We start from the raw sequence: 27,330 nt of genomic DNA, 5'->3' as shown, positions 1-27,330 counted from the left end.
CCAACACCAAGGAACCCCTCCAAACGGAAGGAACTACTTCAAGAAGTAGGTCACCTCCTACAGATTCAAGCCATAGAGCCGGTGCCAAAACACGCAGAGGGCACGGGATTTTACTCTATGGTTTTCGTAGTCCCCAAAGCATCCGGGGGCTGTCGATTGATTCTGAATCTGAAACATTTAAACCAATTCATCCTGTATCGGAGATTCAGGATGCACACCCTGCACACCATTCTAGCAGCAGTGCGTCCTCAGGACTTTCTCACTTCCTTGGATCTGAAGGAAGCTTATTTACACGTACCGATATTTCCACCACATCGCAAGTATCTACGATTTTGTGTGGAAGGGACGCATTATCAATACCGGGCCATGCCATTCGGCCTATCATCGGCTCCTCGTACCTTCACAAAATTGCTCGATGTGCTCACAGCTCATCTCCGTGCACGGTCCGTCCGCCTGATGGCATACTTGGACGACATTATCGTGTTGTCCAAGTCCCAGGCAGGGTCACTCCGAGACCTCCACCTTACGATGACCTTTTTGGAAGAACACGGCTTTACCATCAATGTTCCCAAGAGCCAATTGATCCCCTCTACAAGACTCCTACATTTGGGATCGGTGATAGACACCGCTGCGTGCAGGGTGACACTTTCGCCAGACAGACTGGACAATATCTTGGCTCTGATAGCTTCTATCCGGAGACAGCCAAAGGTATCTCTGGCCCTTTTGTCCAGGGTACTGGGCACCATGGTCTCCTGTATAGGGATTGTGCCATGGGCCAGGCATCACATTCGCCCATTGCAAGGATTTCTGCTACCGGCACAAAAGGCGAAACTCAGACTACCACACAGTGTCAAGATCTCCCTGGATTGGTGGACTTCTCCAGCACTGTTCCAGGGCTGTTCGTTCCAGGCTCCCGACCAGCTAGTCATGACCACAGATGCAAGTTTGTCGGGTTGGGGCGCCCACATCGGTCCCCAGGTGACTCAAGGACTTTGGACCAAGGAGGACCTCAACCCTGTGAACATCAATCTCCTAGAGCTCAGGGCTGTGTTTTTGGCGCTCCAACATTTCGTGGCCTTGGTTCGGGGACGTCACGTCTTAGTCCTGACGGACAACATGGCAACAAAGGCCTACCTCAACCATCAGGGAGGCACCAGATCACCTCGCCTCATGAGGGAGACCATGGCCCTCTTCAATTGGGCCGAGCACTACCTGGCTTCTCTATCTGCGGAGCACATAGCAGGCGTCAACAACGTCCAGGCCGACTGGCTCAGCCGAACAACCTTGGACTCCACAGAGTGGAGGCTGGACCCGCAGCTGTTCTGCAAGATCACACGGCGATTCGGGACACCGCTGTTGGACTTGTTCGCCACTCACAGCAACACACAGCTCCCCAGGTTCTATTCACGGTTCCACTCTCCTATGGCGGAGAAGATCGACGCCTTACGGTCGAGCTGGCCGCGCGGTCTGTTGTACGCTTTCCCTCCGACAAATCTGGTACAGAGAGTGATCGACAAGATTATAGTGGAGGAAGCGGAAGTGCTACTTATTGCCCCACATTGGCCACGCCGCCCGTGGTTCTCGGACTTGGTAGCGTTGTCGATCTCCCCACCTTGGAGGATACCGGACAAAATAATCTCCCTCAGTCAAGGGTCAGTCTTTCACCCAGACCCTCAATGGCTGCAATTAGCCGTTTGGCATTTGAAAGGAACAAACTGAGGGAGCATTGTTTACCGGACAGTATCATTGCCACAATGCAAGCCGCCCGCCGGCCATCCACGTCCAGAATTTACCAGGCCACATGGTCCGCCTTTTGTAAGTTCTGCGATGGGAAGGACATACAACCAGGACAAGCCCAAATACTGACTGTCCTAGAATTTTTACAATCAGGCCTTGAAAAGGGACTGTCTCCAAATACCCTTAGGAGACAAGTGGCTGCATTGGCAACCGTCATCCGGCTACCAGAATTCCGCTCCTTGGCAATTCACCCTTGGATACGGGATTTTCTTAAAGGAGCTTCTAACAGTCACCCCCCACCTCTTCATAGGTTTCCATCGTGGGACTTATCCCTGGTGTTGAAGGCCCTCACTGGGCCTCCCTTTGAGCCTCTGAGAACTGTTCAACTTAACTTCCTTTCCATCAAGACGGCCTTTTTAGTGGCGATTACTTCGGCCAGACGTGTATCGGACTTGGCTGCATTATCCATCAGACCAGACCTTTGTATATTTTATCCGGACAGGGTAGTTCTACGTTTAGACCCATCATTCCTTCCTAAGGTTAACTCGCTTTTCCACAGGAAGCAAGAACTAATTTTGCCGGACTTTTGCTCGCACGGGAGTCACCCTACAGAACTTAGGTGGCACAAACTAGATGTTAGGCGAGCAGTTAAGATCTACATTAGAAGGACCGAGGCCTTTAGAAGGTCCGAGTCATTGTTTGTTTCATTTGCAGAACCAAAGAAGGGTCTGGGCGTCTCTCCCAGTTCAATCAGCCGATGGATTCGGGACTGCATAGGGGAGGCGTATAAGGCTAGAGCTCAGAATCCACCTCAAGGAGTCACGGCGCATTCTACTCGCAGCGCAGCCACGTCAGCGGCTTGGAGGACTCAAGCCTCGATCGAGGACATTTGTCGGGCTGCGACGTGGAAGACTCCCTCTACTTTCACTAAACATTATAGACTGGATGCCTATGCTTCAGCTGAGGCATCTTTTGGGAGAAGGGTATTACAGAGAGTGTGTTCCTCTCCAGCTGCCCTGCCTTAACAATCTCCCTCCCATTTAATTGGAACTTGGGTATATCCCATATTGGACTCTCCTTCCAGATGCAATGGAGAAGAACCGTTGTACCTACCTGAACGGTCTTCTCAGTGCACTGGAAGGAGAGTCCAAACCCACCCAGTATTGGATTGTTTCAGGGAAGCTGGGTTCGTTGAGTTGGTTGATGTTATAAATATTAGTTCAATAAAATAGTGTTGGATTATATTACCTGTCGTTTTTAAAACTGAGCTCACTGGGGGCAGGCAAGGGGCGGTGCCTAATATTATGCTAATTTTAAACTCAGTCTCGACCAATAGGATTGAGAATAACCCATATTGGACTCTCCTTCCAGTGCACTGAGAAGACCGTTCAGGTAGGTACAACGGTTCTTTTACTGAAAGAGTAGTAGATTCTTGGAACAAATTTCCAGCAGACGTGGTTGGAAAATCCACAGTAACTGTGAATTTAAACATGCCTGGGATAAATATATATCCATCCTAAGATAAAATACAGAAAGTAGTATAAGGGCAGACTAGATGGATCATGAGGTCCTTTTCTGCCGTCAGTCTTCTATGTTTCTATCATCTCCAAGAAAGAAAAATGATTTAAATTGAAGTTGATTAATCACATAAATGAGAAGTCTAATATGTTGTTCTTCTTCACTGGCGGAAATATATATATATGCATTTCCGTGTCTCATCTGAAACATTTGAAAGGAGCAACATTCCAATTGGCCATTTTATAAGTTGAGTTGGGTTGAGTTGAATTTGTTGGGTTGGGTAGGTTAAATTGGTGTGTTGGCTAGGTTGGGTTGGGTTGGGTTTGGTCTGGAATCTCCAAACCTGAACATGAAAATCATTTCCCATCAATCTTTGGCCTGTGAATCTCAGCAGTTTTGATTTCTTTCTTTCTTTCTATCTATCTATCTATCTATCTATCTATCTATCTATCTATCTATCTATCTATTTATGAGAATGTAGTCGGCCATTCAATCTTTTTTTTAAAAAAAAAACACCAGTTGAAACAATAACCCAGTTGAAACAATAATAATGTTGAAAAAAACACCAGTTGAAACAATAATAACGAGTCTACGGAGAGGGGCGGCATACAAATGTAATAAATAATAATAATAATAATAATAATAACAACAACAACAACAACAACCCATGCCCCTTGTGACAACAATCAATCAGATTGAATAATTTTTTTGGAGTTGTGCAAAGCTTTGTTGAAGAGACGTTTTGCTTCAATCGTTCCTATTCAAAATGAAGTGGTACTTGGCCTCTCCCCACTTCAATGGAGTCACAAATCCTGTTAAAGAAACGTCTTCCTTGGCTTTCAAGAAGCAGAGGTCATTTCCATCCAAGTGAAGTGCGGAGCCTAAAATGAATGTGATTGTGTAAGATTGACATATGATTCATTATAAGAATTACTGACCAGATACTTATGAACGCAACCTGGAATTAGAATCCTGGTTATTTGCTCTTTTTGTGAAGCTCCTTGGAGCGTGTTCATTTCAAATTTCATTCCAAATTTCATTCCAAAACAGATTTATTTCCTGTTATTGTTAGTTGAAAGTCATGTCCAACCATCGTGACTTCATGGACAATGTTCCTCCAAGCTTTCCTGTCCTCTACCATCCCTTGGAGTCCATTTAAGCTCACGCCAACTGCTTCATTGACTCCATCCAGCCATCTCGTTTTCTGTTGTCCCCTTCTTCTTTTGCCCTCAATCGTTCCCAGCATTAGGCTCTTCTCCAATGAGTTCTTCCTTCTGATTAGGTGGCCAAAGTCTTTGAGTTTCATCTTCAGGATCTGGCCTTCTAAAGTGCAGTCAGGGTTGATCTCCTCTGGGACTGACCTGTTTGTTCTCCTTGAAGTCCAACGGACTTGCAGGAGTCTTCTCCAACACCAGAGTTCAAAGGCCTCTTTATTTCCTAGAGATGTAAAATTTTATTTAATTTTATTTATTTATTTATTTATTTATTTATTTATTTATTTATTTATTTATTTATTTATTTATTTATTTATTTATTTATTAGTCCAATACACAAATACATAGGAAGAAAAATAGACATGTAGTAATATAAATAAGGGTAAAAGTGAACTTAGAGGAGAGGATATATGAAAGGAAGAAAATATATATGATAAGTGAGAGAAAGGAAAGACAATTGGACAGGGGACGAAAGCCACATCAGTGCACTTATGTACGCCCCTTACTGGCCTCTTAGGAACCTGCAGAGGTCAATCATGGAGAGTCTAAGGGAGAAGTGTTGGGGGTTAGGGGTTGACACAATTGAGTCCGGTAATGAGTTCCACGCTTCGATAACTCGATTGTTGAAATCATATTTTTTACAGTCAAGTTTGGAGCGGTCAATATTAAGTTTGAATCTGTTGCGTGCTCTTGTGTGGTTGTGGTTGAAGCTGAAGTAGTCATTGACCGGTAGGACGTTGCAGCATATGATCTTGTGGGCAATACTCAAGTCATGTTTTAGGCACCGCAGTTCTAGGCTTTCTAGGCCCAGGATTGTTAGTCTATTTTCATAGGATATTCTGTTTCGAGTGGAGGAGTGAAGGGCTCTTCTGGTGAAATATCTTTGAACATTTTCAAGGGTGTTGATGTCTGAGATGTGGTGTGGGTTCCAGACAGATGAGCAGTAGTCTAGGATGGGTCTGGCAAAAGTTTTGTAGGCTCTTGTGAGTAGTGTGAGATTGCCTGAGCAGAAGCTGCATAAGATCAGGTTAACAACTCTAGAAGCTTTTTTGGCGATATTGTTGCAGTGGGCTTTAGCACTTAGGTCATTCGATATTAGTATTCCAAGGTCTTTTACTGAGTGTGGGTTGGCCGTCAGAGATTGTTTATTCAGTTCGTATGTGCGGTTTGGATTCTTTTTGCCAATGTGGAGGGTAGAGCATTTGTTGGTTGTTATTGGAAGTTGCCAGGTGTTAGGCCAGTCTGAGACAAAGTCCAGGTCCTTTTGGAGAGTGAGTGTGTTGTCAGTGGTGTTGAAAAGTTTCACATCATCGGCAAAAAGAACATAGTTGCTTTAGCTGAATCTTCTTCCAAAGAGTGAACTGAGTACTAGAAGATTGGCCAGACAGATGGCAGATTAAAAAAAAATCCAATTCTTTTTTTTTGGACATCAAAATAAAGGTTTTTTTTAAGGATTTGGAGAGCAGTAAAGTATTCAAATGTTATCTCTCAAGAGATTGTCTTTCAACTCTTAAGAGATTTGCCTTAAAAGATTCAGGACATCACAAAAGGATGTAACATTCCTGCAAGTGTGGAAATAAAGGTCCCCAATTTCGATTGTGTTGTCTTTTAAAAACCCTGGGCCGGTTGAGCGAGATGACTTTTCCTATTTATTTTCCGATTGTTTCCACGTTATCTTTCAACGTGGAATGACGTTATGTAAAACTTTTTCTTCGCCATTTCAAAAGCAGCCCCGTTTTGTTACACTAGAATAGATGCCAACATAATGCAAGGCTGCTCTGAGTAATGAATAAAACATAACTTTCCCAAGCATGACATTTTAAAGCATTGCCAAATTATTCTTTTTCTTTTACTGGGTTTCCTCCCCCCCCCCTTCCTCCCCACAGAATTTATGTCTATAAGAAGCGCGAATCTATGTTTCAGCAGCATGGAAATGGTGTCACGAGACAAATGCGTTAAGGAATTTGCATTTCCTTCCAATGTCAGGGAAATTTGAGCAAGACAGACGGGCGTAAAATATATGGGAGGCTATTTAGAGTCCTCATCATGGTTGAGAATAACAAGAATTTGCGATGGCTTAATAGATGGATACGCTTATCACAGTATGTGCTAGAAAAGGAAGTTGCTCAGGAATATTTATTTATTTATTATTTATTTTATTTATTGGATTTGTATGCCGCCCCTCTCCGTAGACTCGGGACGGCTAACAACAATAATAAAAACAGCATGTAAATCCAATACTAAAACATCTAAAAAACTCTTATTTTAAAACCAATCATATATATAAACAAACATACCATGCATAAAATCCCAGTGACCAGTTAGGTCCCACAGAGTGGGTCTTCTCCGGGTCCCGTCAACCAAACAATGTCGCATGGCGGGACCCAGGGGAAGAGCCTTCTCTGTGGCGGCCCCGGCCCTCTGGAACCAACTCCCCCCAGAGATTAGAATTGCCCCCACCCTCCTTGCCTTTCGAAAGCTGCTTAAAACCCACCTCTGCCGCCAGGCATGGGGGAACTGAAATACACTTCCCCTTAGGCCTTTACACTTTTGTGCATGGTATATCTGTATGTATGATTGGTTTTTATATAATGGGTTTTTAACTGGTTTTAGTATTGAATTTTGTTATATACTGTTTTATTGCTGTTGTTAGCCGCCCCGAGTCTGTGGAGAGGGGCGGCATACAAATCCAATCAATCAATGAACAAACAAACAAACAAACAAATAAATAAGTAAATAAATAAATAAATTGTAAATGCTTAGGGGGAAAGAGTATCTCAGTTCCCCCATGCCTGACGGAGCTTACGAAAGGCAAGGAGGGTGGGGGCAATTCTACTCTCCGGGGGGAGTTGGTTCTAGAGGGCCAGGGCCGCCACAGAGGAGGCTCTTCCCCTGGGCCCCGCCAAAATATGACATACATATAGATACCGTGTTTCCCCGATAGTAAGGCAGTGTCTTACTATCTTTTTACCCCCAAAAGCCCCACTGTGTCTTACTTTGGGGGTATGTCTTACATTGTCCCGGGCACCGGGGCCGGCTCGTCTTCGGGCGCGGGGAGCTGCCGGAAAGGAGGCGGGCGCCGACCTCGACGTTCGGCGGGTTGCAGGGAGCATCCCCTCGCCGCTCCCGGCAATGTTTCTCGGCAGGGGAGGCCAACTCCGCAGCGACACGGACGCTCGGCTGGCTGGCTAAAGGCAGGTCAAGGGGTGGATGGGCAGTCAAAAAGGGTGAGCGGCCGCCGCTGTGCCCTCCTTCGCCCGCCTCCTTTCCGGCAGCTCCCTGCGCGCCCCTCGCCTTCGCTCGCCGCAGCGCCACCGCCTCTTCCCCTGCCGAGGCTCAGCTGCAAGCGGCCAGCGAGGCCGCTCGGCTCTGAGGCGAGCGGAAAGGAGGCGGGCAAAGGAGGGCGCAGCTCCGGCCGCTCGCCTCGGAGCCGAGCGGCCTCGCTAGCCGCTTGCAGCTGAGCCTCAGCAGGGGAAGAGGCGGTGGCGCGCGGCGAGCGAAGGCGAGGGGCGCGCAGGGAGCTGCCGGAAAGGAGGCTGGTGAAGGAGGGCGCAGCTCCGGCCACTCGCCTCGGAGCCACTCGGCCTCGCTGGCCGCTTGCAGCTGAGCCTCGGCAGGGGAAGCGGCCAGCGAGGCCGATCGGCTCTGAGGTGAGCGGCCGGAGCTGCGCCCTCCTTCACCAGCCTCCTTTCCGGCAGCTCCCTGCGCGCCCCTCGCCTTCGCTCGCCGCGGCGCCACCGCCTCTTCCCCTGCCGAGGCTCAGCTGCAAGCGGCCAGCGAGGCCGCTCGGCTCCGAGGCGAGCGGAAAGGAGGCGGGCAATGGAGGGCGCAGCTTCGGCCGCTCGCCTCGGAGCCGATCGGCCTCGCTGGCCGCTTGCAGCTGAGCCTCGGCAGGGGAAGAGGCGGTGGCGCCGCGGCGAGCGAAGGCGAGGGGCGCGCGGGGAGCTTGGAAGCAATGTCATCGCCCCCCCCCCCGCAATACCGTTTATCTACCGTGTTTCCCCGAAAGTAAGACATATGTCTTACTTTCGGGGTATGGCTTATATAAGCCGACCCCCCTGAAACCCCCCATATGTCTTACAATCGGGGGGGTCTTACTATCGGGGAAACACGGTAGTCCTTAACTTATAACCATTCGATTAGTGAGCATTCGAAGTTATCACAACATCCAGACACCGCCATTTGGATTATTTTACCCTCTGTGCATGCATAAAGCATTCGGTGCATGCGCAGAGGGTAAAAGAGCCCAAATGGCGATGGGTGGGCAGAGCATCACACTTCTTTCGCGACCGCCTCTCCGACGACTGACAGGCCCAAGCGAACTGGAAGAATTTCATCCATGATGGTCTAGAGAGATATAAATCAATGCTATCTGTGGAGATTCCCAGTCATCCAGGTCATGGTTGTCCCCAAAATATTTTTTTTTTGCCGAAAGGCAACTGGACTTCCTTGGTTGTTGCTTGAAGGAGTTTCACTTCTCATCCCAGAAGCTTCTCCAATGTTCAGTTTGAACCTTTGGGATGAATCAATGTTCCGGGATTATCAATATTTACATTTTGAGGGGAGGGAAGGATCGTATATTTTGCTGTATATTTTTACGTCATATGCCAAAGGGGGTTTACCATTGTAGTTTTTGTTTTTAGAGATTGATCTTTAAAGGAAAAAGGAGCACATTTTTATTATTATTATTATGTCAGTACAACACAGCAAACGAGATCACTATGCTGGATTTCGTATTTCATCACCAGTCGGGCGCTTCTCAAGCACCTAGGACTGCGTGATGCAGCGGCGAATTATGTTTGCCGATCCCAGTAAAGCGGCCTTTTGCAATTGACAGATGGAGATTTTGTCAATTCCGATAGTTTTCAAATGTCCGCTGAGATCCTTTGGTACTGCACCCAGCGTGCCAAGTACCACTGGGACCACTTTCACTGGCTTATGCCAGAGTCGTTGCAGCTTTATTATTATTATTATTATTATTATTATTATTATTATTATTATTATTATTATTGAAACATAGAAACATAGAAGACTGACGGCAGAAAATGACCTCATGGTCCATCTAGTCTGCCCTTATACTATTTCCTGTATTTTATCTTACAATGGATATATGTTTATCCCAGGCATGTTTAAATTCAGTTACTGTGGATTTACCAATCATGTCTGCTGGAAGTTTGTTCCAAGGATCTACCGCTCTTTCAGTAAAATAATATTTTCTCACGTTGCCTTTGATCATTATTATTTAGATTTGTATGCCGCCCATCTCCAAGGGCTCGGAGGGGCTCACAACAAATCCAATACAGTGTTCCCTCGATTTTCGCGGGTTCGAACTTCGCAAATAGCCTATACCACGGTTTTTCAAAAAATATTAATTAAAAAATACTTTGTGGGTTTTTTTCTATACCACGGTTTTTCCCGCCCAATTATGTCATATGTCATCGCCAACTAATAATTTTTGCAAATAAATAACAAAAAAAATTGTTAATAAATAATTATGTTTATAAATATCAGGATCACTAAGTGTCTTATTCAATGGTGAGTACCTATAATAATGTTGAGTAAGTGGTTGTTAAGGGAATGGGAAATAGTTATTTAGGGGGTTTAAAGTCTTAAGGCATGGCTGGTGATACTGTCCATAGCCAAAAATGGTGTATTTACTTCCGTATCTCTACTTTGTGGAAATTTGACTTTCACGGAAAGCATCCCCTGCGAAAATCGAGGGAACACTGTATTTAAAAAATAGTTTAAAATCCTTAACAATAAAAACAATCATACATCTCATGCAGACCATACATAAAGTGGAAACAGCCCAGGGGAATCAATTTCCCCACGCCTGACGGCAGAGGTGGGTTTTGAGGAGTTTACGAAAGGTGAGGAGGATGGGGGCAGTCCTAATCTCTGGGGGGACTTGATTCTAGAGGGTCGGGGCCGCCACAGAGAAGGCTCTTCCCCTAGGTCCTGCCAGACGACGTCTTCGGAGAGGGGCGGCATACAAATCTAAGTAATAAATAATAAAATAAAATAAATTGTTTCGTCGATGGGACCCGGAGAAGGCCAACTCTGGGACCTAACTGGTCGCTGGGATCCGTGCGGCAGAAGGCGGTCCCGGAGATAGTACAGAGGCAGGGCGCCCTAATCTCTATAAAAATCTCCCAAACTGTTTTTACCTTGCCCCTAAAAGAAAATAATATGTATACTAGTATAATATTCTCAATGTATAGCTAGGTTTGTAAAGTGAAGCTCAAATCGCTTTGAGTGTGAACCGCTCCATGTGGCAAACCGATAAACTCGATTTTCGCGGGGGATGCCTCAGGGACCGCCTTCTGCGGCACGAATCCCAGCGACCAGTTAGGTCCCACAGAGTGGGTCTTCTCCGGGTCCCGTCAACTAAACAATGCCGCTTGGCGGGACCCAGGGGAAGAGCCTTCTCTGTGGCGGCCCCGACCCTATGGAACCAACTCCCCCCAGATATCAGAGTTGCCCCCACCCTCCTTGCCTTTCGTAAGCTCTTAAAAACCCACCTCTGTCGTCAGGCATGGGGGAATTAAGATTCCTTTTCCCCTAGGCCTTTACAATTTTATGCATGGTATGTCTGTACGTATGTATATTTGGTTTTTATATTAAGGGGTTTTTAATTCGTTTTTAGTATTGGATTATTATTGTACACTGTTTTATGATTGCTGTTAGCCGCCCCGAGTAAATAAATAAATAAATAAACCCTCTTTATACTTTATAAATAAATAAAATAAATAAATAAATAAACTCTCTTGGGTTTCCAGCTTGCAGATAAAGGGCATATTCGCCACTATCGCAAAAGGCATAAATATTGCATTGTTTTCAGTAAGTGTCTATGTGGCCACCTTGCCAGGTTTTAGCTCGTTCCACGTTTGAGCTGCCCAGGAGTTTGTAAAACAAAGTTGTGTTTCCTGGAGCTCTCTCTGCATTAATCCTCAGAATATATTTCCCAGGCCACCTTGCAAAATATAAATGAAATCATTTCCAAAGGACCTGTTTTTTGTTTTTTTTTTAAGGGTGACAGAAAATTGGGCAGCCTCGCTGTTTCAGAAATGAGAAGTGTAGCTCCGGTGTCAGAAGCAGATAAGGCATGCCATTCAACGACCTTTTGCCTCTATATTGCCACAGCAGTTAATGAATTGGAGAGAAATTAATTTTCTTCGGCTGTGATGTCAATTAACCGCCCTGCCGAATATACACACCGCCGGCTCAATGGCACCCATCCACTTGTTGTCCCTTAATTAAAGTCAGAGTGACAAAGGTGACTATTTTAATTAACTGACTGTTATTGTTGCAGTCATTTTAATTTAAAAGAAAGAAGGGGGAAAGTCTCTTTTCTAATTGAGTTTTTATTAAGAGGGGAATACGGAATGAATATTTCAATTCATATTTTTGCAACTGGCAATGCCTTTGTCCTGTACCGGACAGTCATGTGCTGTGCAGATAAAGGCAGTTAAAGACATTTAACTTAACTTAAATTAAATAAAATAAATTTTATATATGTAGGGTATGTATGTATGTACAATGGTACCTCTACCTAAGAACGCCTCTACTTAAGGACTTTTCTAGATAAGAACCAGGTGTTCAATATTTTTTTCCCTCTTCTCAAGAACCATTTTCCACTTACAAACCCAAGCCTCCGAAACTGTAACAGGAAAAGGCCTCCGTGGGGCCTCTCTAGGAATCTCCTGGGAGGAAACAGGGCCAGAAAAGGCAGGGAGAAGCCTCTGTGGGGCCTCTCTAGGAATTTCCTGGGAGGAAACAGGGCTGGAACAATCAGGGAGAAGCCTCTGTGGGGCCTCTCTAGGAATCTCCTGGGAGGAAACAGGGCCGGAAAAGGCGGGGAGAAGCCTCCGTGGGGCCTCTCTAGGAATCTCCTGGGAGGAAACAGAGCCGGAAAAGGCAGGGAGAAGCCTGTGTGGGGCCTCTCTAGGAATCTCCTGGGAGGAAATATGGCCAGAAAAGGCAGGGAGAAGCCTCCGTGGGGCCTCTCTAGGAATCTCCTGGGAGGAAACAGGGCTGGAAAAGGCAGGGAGAAGCCTCCGTGGGGCCTCTCTAGGAATTCTGGGAGTTGAAGTCCAGATATCTTCAAGTTGCCAAGGTTGGGAAACACTGCATTAATATACAGATGGTCCTCACTCAACAGTTATTCTATTTGGTGATTTCAAGTCTACAACTATGCTGAAAACATTACTTTACAACCAATCCCTGCACTTACAACCTTCACAGCCACCCCCACAATCATGTGACCGAAATTCAGGCATTTTACAACTGGGGGCATTTTCATGACCTTTGCCCCTTCCCCTGGTCACATGATCACCATCTCACAGCTGACCACCAACGAGCAAAATTGAAGTCACAAGTCACAGTTATGTGTTGTCTTGCTTAACGACCATGGCTGACTCACATAATGACCACAGTGAGAGTGAAGTGATAAATGTATTGCAGTCATGTGATGCTTTGCTTAGCGACCCAGCAGCCAGTTCTATTTTGGGTTATTAAGTGAGGAGTACTTTTATATTTTTATATTCATACAGGGAAGCAGTATTAGTCAGAACCATAGCTACACAACCATCAATTTACTACCATTGCTAAAAAAAAAAAACTCAGTGAAATGGCACAAGGCTTTATACAATGGGATAGAGAAAAACATCAAACCCGTGAAAATGTTAGCAGACTAAGCCAGGTTAAGAACTAATTAAAAAAATATAAACTTTATTTGTACCCTGGTACATTTATAGTACATTTTATAAAGATCAGAAACAACGTGAGAAAACATTATTTTACTGAAAGAATAATAGATGCTTGGAACAAACTTCCAGCAGATGTGGTTGGTAAATCCACAGTAACTGAACTTAAACATGCCTAGGAAAAACATAGATCCATCCTGTTCTGCAGGGCTCTATGGTATGAGTCTCCCGAAAATTCAAGGGTACAAATTTCAGACAGACACACACACTTGAAAGTTCAAACACAATGTTCTTTATCACAAAAATTCTAAAGAAACAAAGCACCCTTTTTGTATTGCAAAGAGCACTCGTCCCAAAACAACCAGGTAGTCTGTACAATCCCCTTTATCAGTCCTTAAGTACTTAGCTAGCAGCTGTGAAGAAACATCACAGCCCTCCTTCTTCCACGAAGTGAAACACACACACTTTGCTCTGCTTTGGTTTCAAAGTGGTGAAAAATCAACAAACAAAGTCCGGAAACAGCAAGGCACAGTCCTGAAGAACAACGATCAGATAATCTTCCACAATGGCCCAAGCCAGCACGCTGCTATTTATAACAGCAGCTCTAATTACTGGAGCCCCACCCAAACACAGGTGGCCTCTCTTATCTCCTGTAATATTTCCTCAATTGGTCTCTTCTATGCATAAATCTGTGCCTGCGTGTGTCTAACACTTCCACATCCGAATCAACCGAAGATCATGGAGATTGGCTGCCTGGGCTGTGTACCAAGTCCCCCTCTTCCAAGTCACCCCCACCTTCTTCTTTGTCCGAGGAAGCTGCACTACCTGACTCTGTCGGCAATAAAACAGGCCTATGACATGTTGATGTTTCCCCTGCATCCACCTCCACATTCCCTGGGGCAGGAGCTGGGCCAGAGCCAACCACAACACATCCTAAGATAAAATGCAGGAAATAGTATAAGGGCAGCCTAGATGGACCATGAGGTCTTTTTCTGCCGTCAATCTTCTATGTTTCTATTTAATAGCTATGCACGGATTCTAATCTCCTGTCGGGGTCTAAATATGCACTCTTTTTTTGTTGTTTTTCTTCTCTCCCAGGTGGCATCAAGTGTCCTGTATGCAACTTTGTTTTCGGCACAAAATGGGAATTCAACAGGCACCTCAAAAACAAACACGGGCTTAAAATAATGGAGCAGGACGCAGAGGTAAATGCAAGCAGCCACAGCAGTTCCAAAATATCGCCTCTCCCCTTGAAATGTTACGGGGAATCAGGGGGGGAATTGTAGAAACAAACCTTCTCCTATCAAACTTAAAAAGAAATATCCTGCTTCTATATGTTTTTATGCAGGCGGGGTTATCGAGCGCGAATGAATTGTTCAGTGTCATTTATTTCTTTATAATGAAGCCACATACGAGGCTGAAATTATACCTAAGAAATTGGTGGCCATAGCAACAGCGTGTGGCTAAATTCCATCACAACTGCCAACATCAGCCCAAGCTTTTGTTCTTTTCAAGCTGGATATATATATATGGCCATGTATTTTCTCATCTGAAGAAGCCGCGCTCACTTTGTTGGGAGATTCAATTCAGTTTGGAATTCTATACAGGAACACAAAATTTCTGTTGTTAAGCAAAGAGCATTGTTAAGTGGGTTTTGCTGCATTTTTGCGATCATTTTGCCACAGTTCTTAAGTGAATCACTGCTGTTAGTAATAAGGTTGTGATAACATGATCACAGGACATTCAAACTGTCATAAATACATACTGTATTTTTTGGAGTACAAGACACACCTTAGTTTTTTGGGAGGAAAATATGTAGAGGGAGGAATCTACCTATCAGGTATTTATCTGGCTAGCATCCTTAGTCTGGTCAGCTTCAGCACATTATTTTATCCCTCGGTTAAAATGTAGAATGAATTGGTGCTTTGGAATTTGGGAGGGGCTGCTGCATGAGCACTGTAGAGTTGTAGCCATAACAAATTCCTTCTAGATTCTCAAGGTCATCCTTTGTTCAGCACCTGCCCGGAAGTTGATGGGAGGACCGGACACGTTGGTAGAACCAGACTGGTCCATGTGATGAATGTGTGGGTGTGGGAACAAGGAAATGAATTATAAATTATGGGGAGAAACCCACGGGAATTCAGATTCAGGTTTCTCACAGTAGTAGCCAGCATGGCTCTGCTACTAAATGGGAACTTTGAGGAATACTTTGCCCCAAACTCTGATTTAGTTTCGGATGCTATTTGGAACCTTGACATTAACCAAATCTGAAGTCCTGTGTCAGAAGACAGAAGACACAAACATCATTCTCTACATCAATGACCTCTGTGACCATATCGAAAGCAACTGTGTTCTTTTTGCCGACGATGTGAAACTTTTCAACACCACTGACAACACACCCACTCTCCAAAAAGACCTGGATTTTGTCTCAGACTGGTCTAACACCTGGCAACTTCAAATATCAACCAACAAATGCTCTACCCTCCACATCGGCAAAAGGAATCCAAACCGCGTATACAAACTGAATAAACAATCTCTCACTGCCAACCCACACTTAGTAAAAGACTTCGGAATACTAATATCGAATGATCTAAGTGCTAAAGCCCACTGTAACAATATTGCCAAAAAAGCTTCTAGAGTTGTTAACCTGATCCTACGCAGCTTTTGCTCAGGCAATCTCACACTACTCACAAGAGCCTACAAAACTTTTGCCAGACCCATCCTAGACTACTGCTCATCTGTCTGGAACCCACACCACATCTCAGACATCAACACCCTTGAAAATGTCCAAAGATATTTCACCAGAAGAGCCCTTCACTCCTCCACTCGAAACAGAACATCCTACGAAAATAGACTAACAATCCTGGGCCTAGAAAGCCTGGAACTACGGCGCCTAAAACACGATTTGAGTATTGCCCACAAGATCATATGCTGCAACGTCCTACTGGTCACAGACTACTTCAGCTTCAACCGCAACAACACAAGAGCACGCAACAGATTCAAACTTAATATGAACCGCTCCAAACTTGACTGTAAAAAATATGATTTCAACAATCGAGTTATCGAAGCGTGGAACTCATTACCAGACTCAATAGTGTCAACCCCTAACCCCCAACATTTCTCCCTTAGACTCTCCACAATTGACCTCTCCAGGTTCCTAAGAGGCCAGTAAAGGGCGTACATAAGTGCACTGGTGTGCCTTTCATCCCCTGTCCAATTGTCTTTCCTTTCTCTCACTTATCATATATATTTTCTTCCTTTCAGATGTCCTCTCCTCTAAGTTCACTTTTACCCTTATATATATTACTATATGTCTATTTTTCTTCCTATGTATTCGTGTATTGGACAAAATGAATAAATAAATAAAAAAATAAATCTTCAGACAGTACTGGCTAGCTGGCTTGAAACGGAGATGAGCATCCTTTCTTTATTTTCTTTTACAATAAAATTATGCAATGCCATCTTCTTATACATATTTATTTAGAAAAAAAACCCCTTGCGTTTGATGGAGATTATTAATGGGGGTTATAAGACTGCCGTCTCATTTTTCTCCTTGAAAATAAAAAAGATGGAAAAAACCCATGAAGATAAATAGAAATCTTAATGACTCGTGTTAAACTTAAAAATTAGAACCTCAAAACTGTCGTGAGTTTTCAGGCACAGTGTGGATTGAAAGTAATGCGATAAATTATAGTTTTCTTCTAATCAAAAGGATTACTTTTCATGCCTATAATCCTACTGATTCTTTATGCGCATATCCTTATGCACCCAGTAGTAAAACTAATGAGATCGGTAACGATCAGAGATGGGATTTATTTGATAAAAAGGCTCCCAGTTGTGCAACGGGCTTGTATGCGACCTTGACAAGTCATTTCCAGATTACTTTTCTATTTTTTAAAAAATGTTCTTTCCTTGCCGAATCGTTGCTTGCTTCGTACATCAAAAGATTCTAACTTGTTTCATTGTCAAGAACCATTTTGTGATGCTCTGCTGTTCAAAGGCATGCACTTAAGCTTCAACTGTAGGTAGGTGTTTTGACAGTTCTGTAACATACTGGAGCCTCTTAACTCTTAAAGCCCATGATTGCGAGAGCAAATCTGCCCATGTTACACCAACACTCTGCAGTCTGCATTGGTTGCCGATCAGTTTCCGGTCACAATTCAAAGTGTTGGTTATGACCTATAAAGCCCTTCATGGCACCGGACCAGATTATCTCAGGGACTGCCTTCTGCTGCACGAATCCCAGCGACCAGTTAGGTCCCACAGAGTGGGTCTTCTCCAGGTCCCGTCAACTAAACAATGTCGCTTGACGGGACCCAGGGGAAGAGCCTTCTCTGTGGCGGCCCCGGCCCTCTGGAACCAACTCCCCCCAGAGATTAGAATTTCCACCACCCTCCTTGCCTTTCGTAAGCTTCTTAAAACCTACCTCTGCCGCCAGGCATGGGGGAACTGAGATACTCTTTCCCCCTAAGCCTTTACAATTTTATGCATGGTATGTCTGTACGTATGTTTGGTTTTATAATAAGGGTTTTTAACTGTTTTAGTATTGAATTATTATTATATGCTGTTTTGTAGCTGTTGTTAGCCGCCCCGAGTCTGCAGAGAGGGGCGGCATACAAATCCAGTAAATAAATAATAAATAAATAAAACTCCTCCAACTGCCTTCTGTTTTGCAGCAAACTACAGAAATTTCCGAAGAAGCCACCACGCAGTACCTTCATATCACCGAAGCTGGAGATCTGCAAGGAACTCAGGCGGCTGTGGCTGCTCTGCAGGACCTAAGATATACCTCAGAGAATGGTAACGTGCTCTCATTAAGACCAAATCAGTACTTTTTTAAAAAAAAAAAGATGTTTAAATGATATTTTAGCCCGTTTGGTCTAGTGATTAAGGCACCAGTTGAAACATAGAAACATAGATGTCTGACGGCAGAAAAAGACCTCATGGTCCATCTAGTCTGCCCTTATACTATTTTCTGTATTTTATCTTAGGATGGATATATGTTTATCCCAGGCATGTTTAAATTCAGTTACTGTGGATTTATCTACCACGTCTGCTGGAAGTTTGTTCCAAGGATCTACTACTATTTCAGTAAAATAATATTTTCTCATGTTGCTTTTGATCTTTACCCCAACTAAGTTCAGATTGTGTCCCCTTGTTCTTGTGTTCACTTTCCTATTAAAAACACTTCCCTCCTGAACCTTATTTAACCCTTCGACATATTTAAATGTTTCGATCATTTTCCTTCTGTCCTCCAGACTATACAGATTGAGTTCATGAAGTCTTTCCTGATACGTTTTATGCTTAAGACCTTCCACCATTCTCGTAGCCCGTCTTTGGACCCGTTCAGTTTTGTCAATATCTTTTTGTAGGTGAGGTCTCCAGAACTGAACACAGTATTCCAAATGGGGTCTCACCAGCGCTCTATATAGCGGGATCACAATCTCCCTCTTCCTGCTTGTTATACCTCTAGCTATGCAGCCAAGCATCCTACTTGCTTTCCCTACCGCCTGACTGCACTGTTCACCCATTTTGAGACGGTCAGAAATCACTACCCCTAAATCCGTCTGTTCTGAAGTTGTTGCTAACACAGAACTGCCAATACCATACAATACAATTATGCATTAAATCAAACTAAAGTGAAGAAAATGAGAGAAGAAGAAAAAGGGAATCTACATTTATATTGTAAATGTTAATTTTTTAATGCTTCTTCCCCATAAGGAGGAAGGCTGGATGCCATGGCTGTCAACATCCTTCAGCAAATCATTGAGCTGGGATCGGAGCCCCATGACGGTGCAGCTGCTCTGGCTTCGGTGGTTGCCATGGCCCCAGGAACCGTCACTGTGGTGAAGCAGGTAATCTTTCTTTTCATTCCCCGTTGGATGTTCTCTCTCTCTCTCTGAGCCGGTGATCCTGTGGAACATCCTTTGGTTATTTGGACCTAAGCCTTACATGTCTTAGGACCATATTGCTTAGGGGACTCCCTCCTGCCTTGGGTATCTATTTATTTATTTATTGTTAGAGTTGAAAGGCACCATGACGGCCATCGAGTTCAACCCCCTGCCCAAGCAGGAACCCTACAGCACACCAGTCAAGTGGCAGTTCAATCTTCTCTTAAAAATGTCCAGAGTGTTGGAGTTCACAATGTCCACTGGTAGGTTGTTCCATTGGTTGATCGCTCTGACCGTCAGGAAGTTCCTCCTTATCTCCATGTTGAATCTCTCCTTGGTCAGCTTCTAGCCATCGTTCCTCATCCGGCCCTCTGGTGCCCTGGAGAATAAAGTGATCCCCTCCTCTCTGTGACATCCCCTCGTATACTTGTGGACTGCTATCATGTCCGCTCTGGCCCTCCTTTTCTCTAGGCTATCCATGCCCAGTTCCCTCAGTCTCTCTTCGTAAGTCTTGGTTTCTAATCCCTTAATCATCTTGGTTGCTCTTTTTTGCACCTTCTCTAGAGTTTCAATGTCTCTTTTGAAGTGTGGTGACCAGAACTGAATACAGTACTCCAGGTGTGGTCAGACCAGGGCGTAGTAGAGTGGTATTAAGACTTCCCTGGTCTTGGAGTGTATTCCCCTCTTGATGCAGATAATAAATAAATAAATAGGATATCCTGGAAAAAAGAACAACCACCAAAGGACAGAGATTTGATCAAAAAAATGCTAGACTGTTCTGAATTCGATACTTTAACGCAACAACTGAAAAATAATATGAAAATACAAGACACAGATACTTGGGAAAATTTTTACAAATGGGTCAACGACAGGGGGGGAGGGAAGAATAATAATATTGAATAAAAAATTAACAAACAAGTAAAATAAAGAAAGAAAGAAATGAGTTTGAAAATACAACAACAACCCAAACTGGGATAAACATTACTTTATTTACTCGTTGACAGTTCTTTTCAACCGAAATATTATTGTTATTTCAATTTTTTTAAAAATGAAAAAATTGAGATGCATATATGTACAATATATATAGATATAGGATTTCGCTGATACATATTTCCGTAAAATCATATTTCGCTGATACATATTTCCGTAAAATCATATTTCACTGATACATATTTCCGTAAAATCATATTAAGATCGGCTGCATAATGGCAGCAGGGGTAGGGAGGGGGGTAATTGTGGTTGTATGTTGATGTAACAGAAAAGCTATAATTGTACAGTGATACCTTGTCTTACAAACTTAATTGGTTCTGGGATGAGGTTCTTAAGGTGAAAAGTTTGTAAGACGAAACAATGTTTCCCATTGGAATCAATGGAAAAGCGATTAATGCGTGCAAGCCCAAAATTCACCCCTTTTGCTAGCCGAAGCGCCTGTTTTTGTGCTGCTGGGATTCCCCTGAGGCTCCCCTCCATGGGAAACCCCACCTCCGGACTTCTGTGTTTTTTTGCGATGCTGCAGGGGAATCCCAGCATCGCAAAAACAAGTGCTTCGCTGGCAACGGAAGTCCAGAGATGGGGTTTCCTATGGAGGGGAGCCTCAGGGAAATCCCAGCAGCACAAAAAACGGTGTTTCGCTGGCAACGGAAGTCTGGAGGTGGTGCATCCCAGTGGCGGCGGTGGGTTTGTAAGGTGAAAATAGTTTGTAAGAAGAGGCAAAAAAATCTTAAACCCCGGGTTTGTATCTTGAAAAGTTTGTATGATGAGGCGTTTGTAAGATGAGGTATCACTGTACTTACATTCTATGAACATGTTGATCTGTTAATGTGTGTCTTTTATATTTGTATATATTCAATAAATACTATTTTTAAAAAATAAAAAAAATAGATAGGATATCCTGCTTTAGCAGGGGTTCAACTAGAAAACCTCTAAGGTCCTTTCATCTGTTATTCTGTTAAGGTTCTGTTCTTTTCTCCATGTTGGAGCCTGTCGTGCCATCATTGCTGAAGCTTTGGGAAGCCTTTTTTTCCGTTCTTCAGTGGGATTCCGACTTGGCCCTTTTGATCCCTTTGCATCCCTTAATCTCTGCTAGAGCTCTTTCGCCTTTCCCTTTCCTGAAAGCGATGGTTGGTCTCCAGCTGATGTAGGAATTGCCTCTCCTTCTCTCTCAGCTGCTGCCCTTACCAGCCCTCGCTGTATGATTCCTCTCTTTTGGGCGAATTTTTCTTCTTTCCTCCAATCAGTCTGGCTACACGAGCTTTGCGGAATTGTTCAAATGCAGCCGCTAAGGAGGGTGAATAACAATAGTGCTTAGACTTACATACCGCTGCACAGTGGCTTTTACAGCCCTCTCCTTAAGCGGTTTTACAGAGTCAGCATCTTGCCCCCACTAGTAGCAATAGCAATAGAATTTAGACATACAGTGTTCCCTCGATTTCCATGGGGAATGCGTTCCGAGACCGCCCGCGAAAGTCGAATTTCCGCGAAGTAGAGATGCGGAAGTAAATACTCCATTTTTGGCTGTGAACAGTATCACAAGCCTTCCCTTAACACTTTAAACCCCTAAATTACCATTTCCCATTCCCTTAACAACCATTTACTCACCATTATTACTGGTACTCACCATTGAATAAGACACTTAGTGATCCTGATATTTATAAACATAATTATTTATTAACAATAATTATTTTGTTTGTTATTTATTTGCAAAAATTATTAGTTTGGCGATGACATATGACGTCAACGGGTGGGAAAAACTGTGGTATAGGGGGAAAAACGCGAAGTATTTTTTAATTAATATTTTTTTAAAAACCGTGGTATAGGCTATTCGCGAAGTTCGAAGCCGCGAAAATCGAGGGAACACTGTATACCGCTTCATAGTGCTTTTACAACCCTCTAAGCGGTTTACACAATTAGCTTATATCCATGTAAACCGTCTTGAAACTCGACTGGCGAAAATATATGACTTCAGCAACAGATTGATTAATTGATTGATTGATTGATTTGATTTATCTGCCACCCTTCTCCGAGCACTCAGAGAGGGATGGTATGGAATGCATGGAATGCACTACCTGATGCCTGGTTTCTTCCCCAAACCCCAAAAACTTTAACCTTACAGTGTCTAAAATCGATCTCACTCCATTTCTTAGGGGTCTGTAAAGGGCGTGCATAAGCGCCCCATTGTGCCAACCATCCCTGTCCTACTGTCCTATTGTTCAAATTTACCTATACCTACTTGCTTTTGTTTATGTTTATACCATACCTATTATTTTGTACATGTTTGAGTGAATGAATGAATGAATGAATGAATGAATGAATGAATGAATGAATGAAGAAAGGAAGGAAGGAGGGAGGGAGGAAGGAAGGAAGGAAGGAAAGTGAAAGAAAGAAAGAAAGAAAGAAAGAAAGAAAGAAAGAAAGAAAGAAAGAAAGAAAGGAAAGAAAGTAAGTATATGGACATTACGCTAGACCAGGCCTTGATATCTTAGCCAATATCTTTGAGTAGACTGGATTTAAGTCAGTTCTAGGAAAGAAATCTCTTCTGCGGGGTCCTTGGTGTTGCTCTCTAAGCAAACCCCACTCCTTTTTAGTATTGATGTTGTTACCCAGTCAGGTAATGAAACGTCTGCAAGAAAATCACCAAATTTGGATGAGCACCAAGGACCTCACAGCTTAACCCTGAGCTACAAATATTATTACCTTCTATCCTTTGATAGTGTTTGCAATGGCTGATACTCCTGTTGCAGCTGCCCCAACGAGCCGATGGAGACCTCCCTCCAAAAAAAGGGGGTCTCCCTCCAAAAAAGGGAGGGAATTGTGACACTTGCCTCTTTTCTCTCAGTGGCCAACGAAGCAGTGGAAGTGAGTTTGCGGAGAGGGGCGGCATATAAATCCAATAAATCTAATCTAATCTGATGTGCCAGTGCCTGGAGGCTGTTGGGGCCTGGATGGGTGTCAACAAACTCAAACTCAACCCAGACAAGACGGAGTGGCTGTGGGTCTTGCCTCCCAAGGACAATTCCATCTGTCCGTCCATTACCATGGGGGGGGCACTACTGACCCCCTCAGAGAGGGTTCGCAACTTGGGCATCCTCCTCGATGCACAGCTGACATTGGAACATCATCTTTCGGCTGTGGCGAGGGGGACATTTGCCCAGGTTTGCCTGGTGCACCAGTTGCGGCCCTATTTGGACAGGGAGTCATTGCTCACAGTCACTCATGCCCTCATCACCTCGAGGTTCGATTACTGCAACGCTCTCTACATGGGGCTACCTTTGAAAAGTGTTCGGAAACTTCAGATCGTGCAGAATGCAGCCGCGACAGCCATCGTGGGGCTTCCAAGATTCGTCCACGTTTCTTCAACACTCCGTGGCTTGCATTGGCTGCCGATCAGTTTCCGGTCACAATTCAAAGTGTTGGTCATGACCTTTAAAGCCCTAAATGGCAATGGACCAGATTACCTCCAGAACCGCCTGCTACCGCACGAATCCCAGCGACCGATGAGGTCCCACAGAGTTGGCCTTCTCCGGGTCCCGTCGACTAAACAATGTCGTTTGGCGGGCCCCAGGGGAAGAGCCTTCTCTGTGACGGCCCCAGCCCTCTGGAACCAACTCCCCCGAAGATTAGAACTGCCCCCACCCTCCCTGTCTTTCGTAAACTACTCAAGATTTATTTATGCCACCAGGCATGGGGGAGTTGAGATAGCTCTTCCCCCTAGGCCATTACAAGTTATGCATGGTATGTTTGTGTGTATGTTTGGTTTTATAATAAGGTTTTTTTAGTTGTTTTATTATTGGATTGTACATGTTGTTTTTATTATTGTTGTTAGCCGCCCCGAGTCTACGGAGAGGGGCGGCATACAAATCCAATAAATTATAAATTATTATTATAAATGCTTTCAGGCTGATCAAAACACCTTTGCAACCCTGGCCTGCCAGCTTGGCCCTTCCCTCATTTTTCCACTCCCCTCTCTTCTGTCTTTGTTGATTATCTTGCCTAGTTCCTTGGCTGTCTGTGGAAGAAGTGATGAATCAAGGAATTGAGATGGTCGCTGCAGAGCACCAAATTACCTGACATGAAGGACTTGAACAATTCCTTAGCTAGCCTTGCAGAAACTCAATTAAGTTCCGCTAAATAAATACCGAGGCTCCTCTCCAGGTTCTGAAGCCGCTTCATAATATTGCCGAAAAAGAATAGGACAGAACAGAATATTTATTCATTTTTATTTATTAATTATATTTATATGCCGTCCAACTCCCGAAAGACTCCAGGCGACTTCCAGCAAATAAAAAAACAATTTCTCAAACAGTATAAAACATTTCATTAGCAAAACCCCATTAAAACACATATACTCTCTCAATCGCTCATTTACGGCCGGGTGGAATGGAATGGAATGGAATGGAATGGTTAGAATAGAATAGAATAGAATAGAATAGTTGGAAGGGACTTGGAGGTCTTCTAGTCCTTCTTAGGCAGGAAACCCTACACTACTTCAGGCAAATAGTTATCCAACATCTTCTTAAAAACTTACAGTGTTGGAGCATTCACAACTTCTGGAGGCAAGCTGTTCAGTGAGACCTGTGCATGTATGCAGGGGGCAGTGCGGGAATTGTGTGCATGCACGGAGGCAGGGCATTGCATTATGGGTGTGGGAACTCACGTGCACACTATCGCAAAAAAGGTTTGCCATCACTGGTGTAGGGTCTCCTGCTTGAGTAGGGGTTGGACTAGATGACCTCTAAGGTCCCTTCCAACTGTCAATTTGTATTATTTTAAAGGCAGGTGGTGGTTGTTTGTTTTGGGGTTGGTTGGGGTTATCGTGATTCTCTCAACCCTCTGACTTTCAGTTATTGAAAGGATAGTAAGACTGAAAAGACTGGTGGTTATTTTAAGGCATTGGGTCACCAGTCTCTTTATCTCTGTCATCTAAAAATCCCTCTAAGCCAGTGTTTCCCAACCTTGAAGATATTTGGACTTCAACTCCCAGAATTCCCCAGCCAGCGAATGCTGGCTGGGGAATTCTGGGAGTTGAAGTCCAGATATCTTCAAGTTGCTAAGGTTGGGAAACACTGCTCTAAGCAGAAGGCTAGATCCCAATGGGCAGGAGAAGAGGGGCAGCTTTCACTCCCTCTCCCACAGTGTGAAGGAGATAATTGTATCCCATTTATCTCTTAGTCCTAATTACTTACCTAATTATAAAACTCATCCTGAAAGACCTTCTCTCGGGAGTTTTGAAAGAAGGCCAGGGCTTCCTTCTTTTCAGAAAGTTTTACCAATATAATAAGTGACTGCCTTCTGCCGCATAAATCCCAGCGGCCAGTTAGGTCCCAAAGAGTCGGCCTTCTCCAGGTCCCGTCAACCAGACAATATTGTTTGGCCGGGCCTAGGGGGAGAGCCTTCTCTGTGGGGGCCCCAGCCCTCTGGAATCAGCTTCCCACAGAGATTCGTACTGCCCCCACCCTCCTCGCCTTCCGCAAGAGTCTTAAGACTCACCTATGTCGCCAGGCCTGGGGCAATTAGATCTTGCCCCCCACAACCAATAAATATGATGCATGGTGTGATTGGATTGTCTGATTGAGTAACATATAAGGTTTTTAGCTTTAGTTTTTTAATGTATTAGATTTGTTTTGTAAACTTTGTTTCTATAATTATTCTGTGAGCTGCCCCGAGTTTTCGGAGAAGGGCGACATACAAATCTAATAAATAATAAACACACACACACAGTTATGTGATTGCATTTTTGAGTGCTGGGTAATTGGCCCACATTTACTGCCATTTGCATACACCCACACAATCACAAGATTTATGACATCTTTTGCCAGGAACCAGAATTTACTTTTGGTTTTCAGCAAAAAAAAAAAAATCCTTTATATCAAACAAAAGATTTGCTTAGCAACTGAGATATCTGCTTAAGGACCATACTGTTCTTCTAGTGCTTCTTAGGCAGGAAACCCTACACTACCTCAGACAAATGATTATCCAACATCTTCTTAAAAACTTCTAGTGTTGGAGCATTCACAATTTCTGGAGGCAAGCTGTTCCACTGATTAATTGTTCTCACTGTCAGGAAATTTCTCCTTAGTTCTAAGCTACTTCTCTCCTTGTTTAGTTTCCACCCATTGCTTCTTGTTCTACCCTCAGGTGCTTTGGAGAATAGGTCAACTCCCTCTTCTTTGTGGCAACCCCTGAGATATTGGAACACTGCTATCATATCTCCCCCTTGTCCTTCATTTCATTAAACTAGACATACACAGTTCCTGCCACCATTCTTCATATGTTTTAGCCTCTAGTCCAGAGGTCATCAAACGTAGCAAGTTTAAGACTTGTGGACTTCTACTCTCAGAGTTGAAGTCCACAAGTCTTAAACTTGCCAAGTTTGAAGACCTATGCTCTAGTCCCATAACCATCTTTGTTACTCTTCTCTGTACTTCTCTGTACCCTATATCATTTCAGAGAAGTGGCTGTCTTCTTCAGAGCCCCCAATGTGGAAGGTATCTTTTAAAAAAATATTAAAATGGAAGGACATCTCCATGTGATTTGACAGCTGCTGTGAACCAGTTTCCTTTTTTTATGTGTATAAAATTAAAATTTTGGATATCAGGTGGCATTTGAGTATTTCAGTTCAACAGGAATCAACATGGGGGGAGTTTAAACACTGATCCGACTTGACTTGAACATTCCCTGAGAAACATAGCAATTTGTCATGGTAAAAGATGTGAAGCGATGTCCACCAGAGAAAACAGAGCTGAGACGTCACAGCAGTCAGTCGAATGACAAAACCCGTAGAAAGCATATGAACAAGAACAGCCAGGAAAGCTGCTAAATTTGTTTATTGGCCATTTTCATTTCGGGAGAATATCAAATTAAATAGGCATTCCGCTCGGTGCTTTTATCCCCAATGAAATTTTAGTTTCTGCTCGTTTTTACATCAGTCTTATTTATTTGCATGTCTCCGCAGCATTTAAAATTACACGGGGCTTTTGACTAAAAATAAAAAAATAAAATAAAATTTCCCATTTGAACACCCATTCAGGCTACATTTATTTATTTATTTATTTATTTATTTATTTATTTATTTATTTATTTATTTATTTATTAGATTTGTATGCCGCCACTCTCCGCAGACTCAGGGCGGCTCACAATATAATAAAAACAGTTTGTAACAAATCTAATAATTTACAATATAAAATATTAAAAAAACCTATTATTAAACAAACATACACACAAGCATACCATACATAAATTGTATAGGCCCGGGGGAGATATCTCAGT

At 43.7% G+C, this 27,330-nt stretch overlaps 1 protein-coding gene across 1 annotated transcript in view; it reads left to right on the top strand.

The window, feature by feature from the left end:
* The window catches only part of ZFAT (zinc finger and AT-hook domain containing), a 168,644-nt gene that overhangs the window by 119,719 nt on the left and 21,595 nt on the right, over positions 1 to 27,330 (top strand). Inside the window, exons 13-15 of the mRNA XM_070748331.1 lie at positions 14,273 to 14,379; positions 17,851 to 17,974; positions 18,896 to 19,029. Of these exons, the coding sequence (XP_070604432.1) occupies positions 14,273 to 14,379; positions 17,851 to 17,974; positions 18,896 to 19,029 (365 nt within the window). The remainder of the gene's footprint in view (positions 1 to 14,272; positions 14,380 to 17,850; positions 17,975 to 18,895; positions 19,030 to 27,330) is intronic.

The sequence above is a fragment of the Erythrolamprus reginae genome, chromosome 3 (genome assembly GCF_031021105.1).
Source record: "Erythrolamprus reginae isolate rEryReg1 chromosome 3, rEryReg1.hap1, whole genome shotgun sequence".
NCBI classification, from domain to species: Eukaryota; Metazoa; Chordata; class Lepidosauria; order Squamata; family Dipsadidae; genus Erythrolamprus; species Erythrolamprus reginae.
This window is presented reverse-complemented; position numbering and strand designations above follow the sequence as displayed.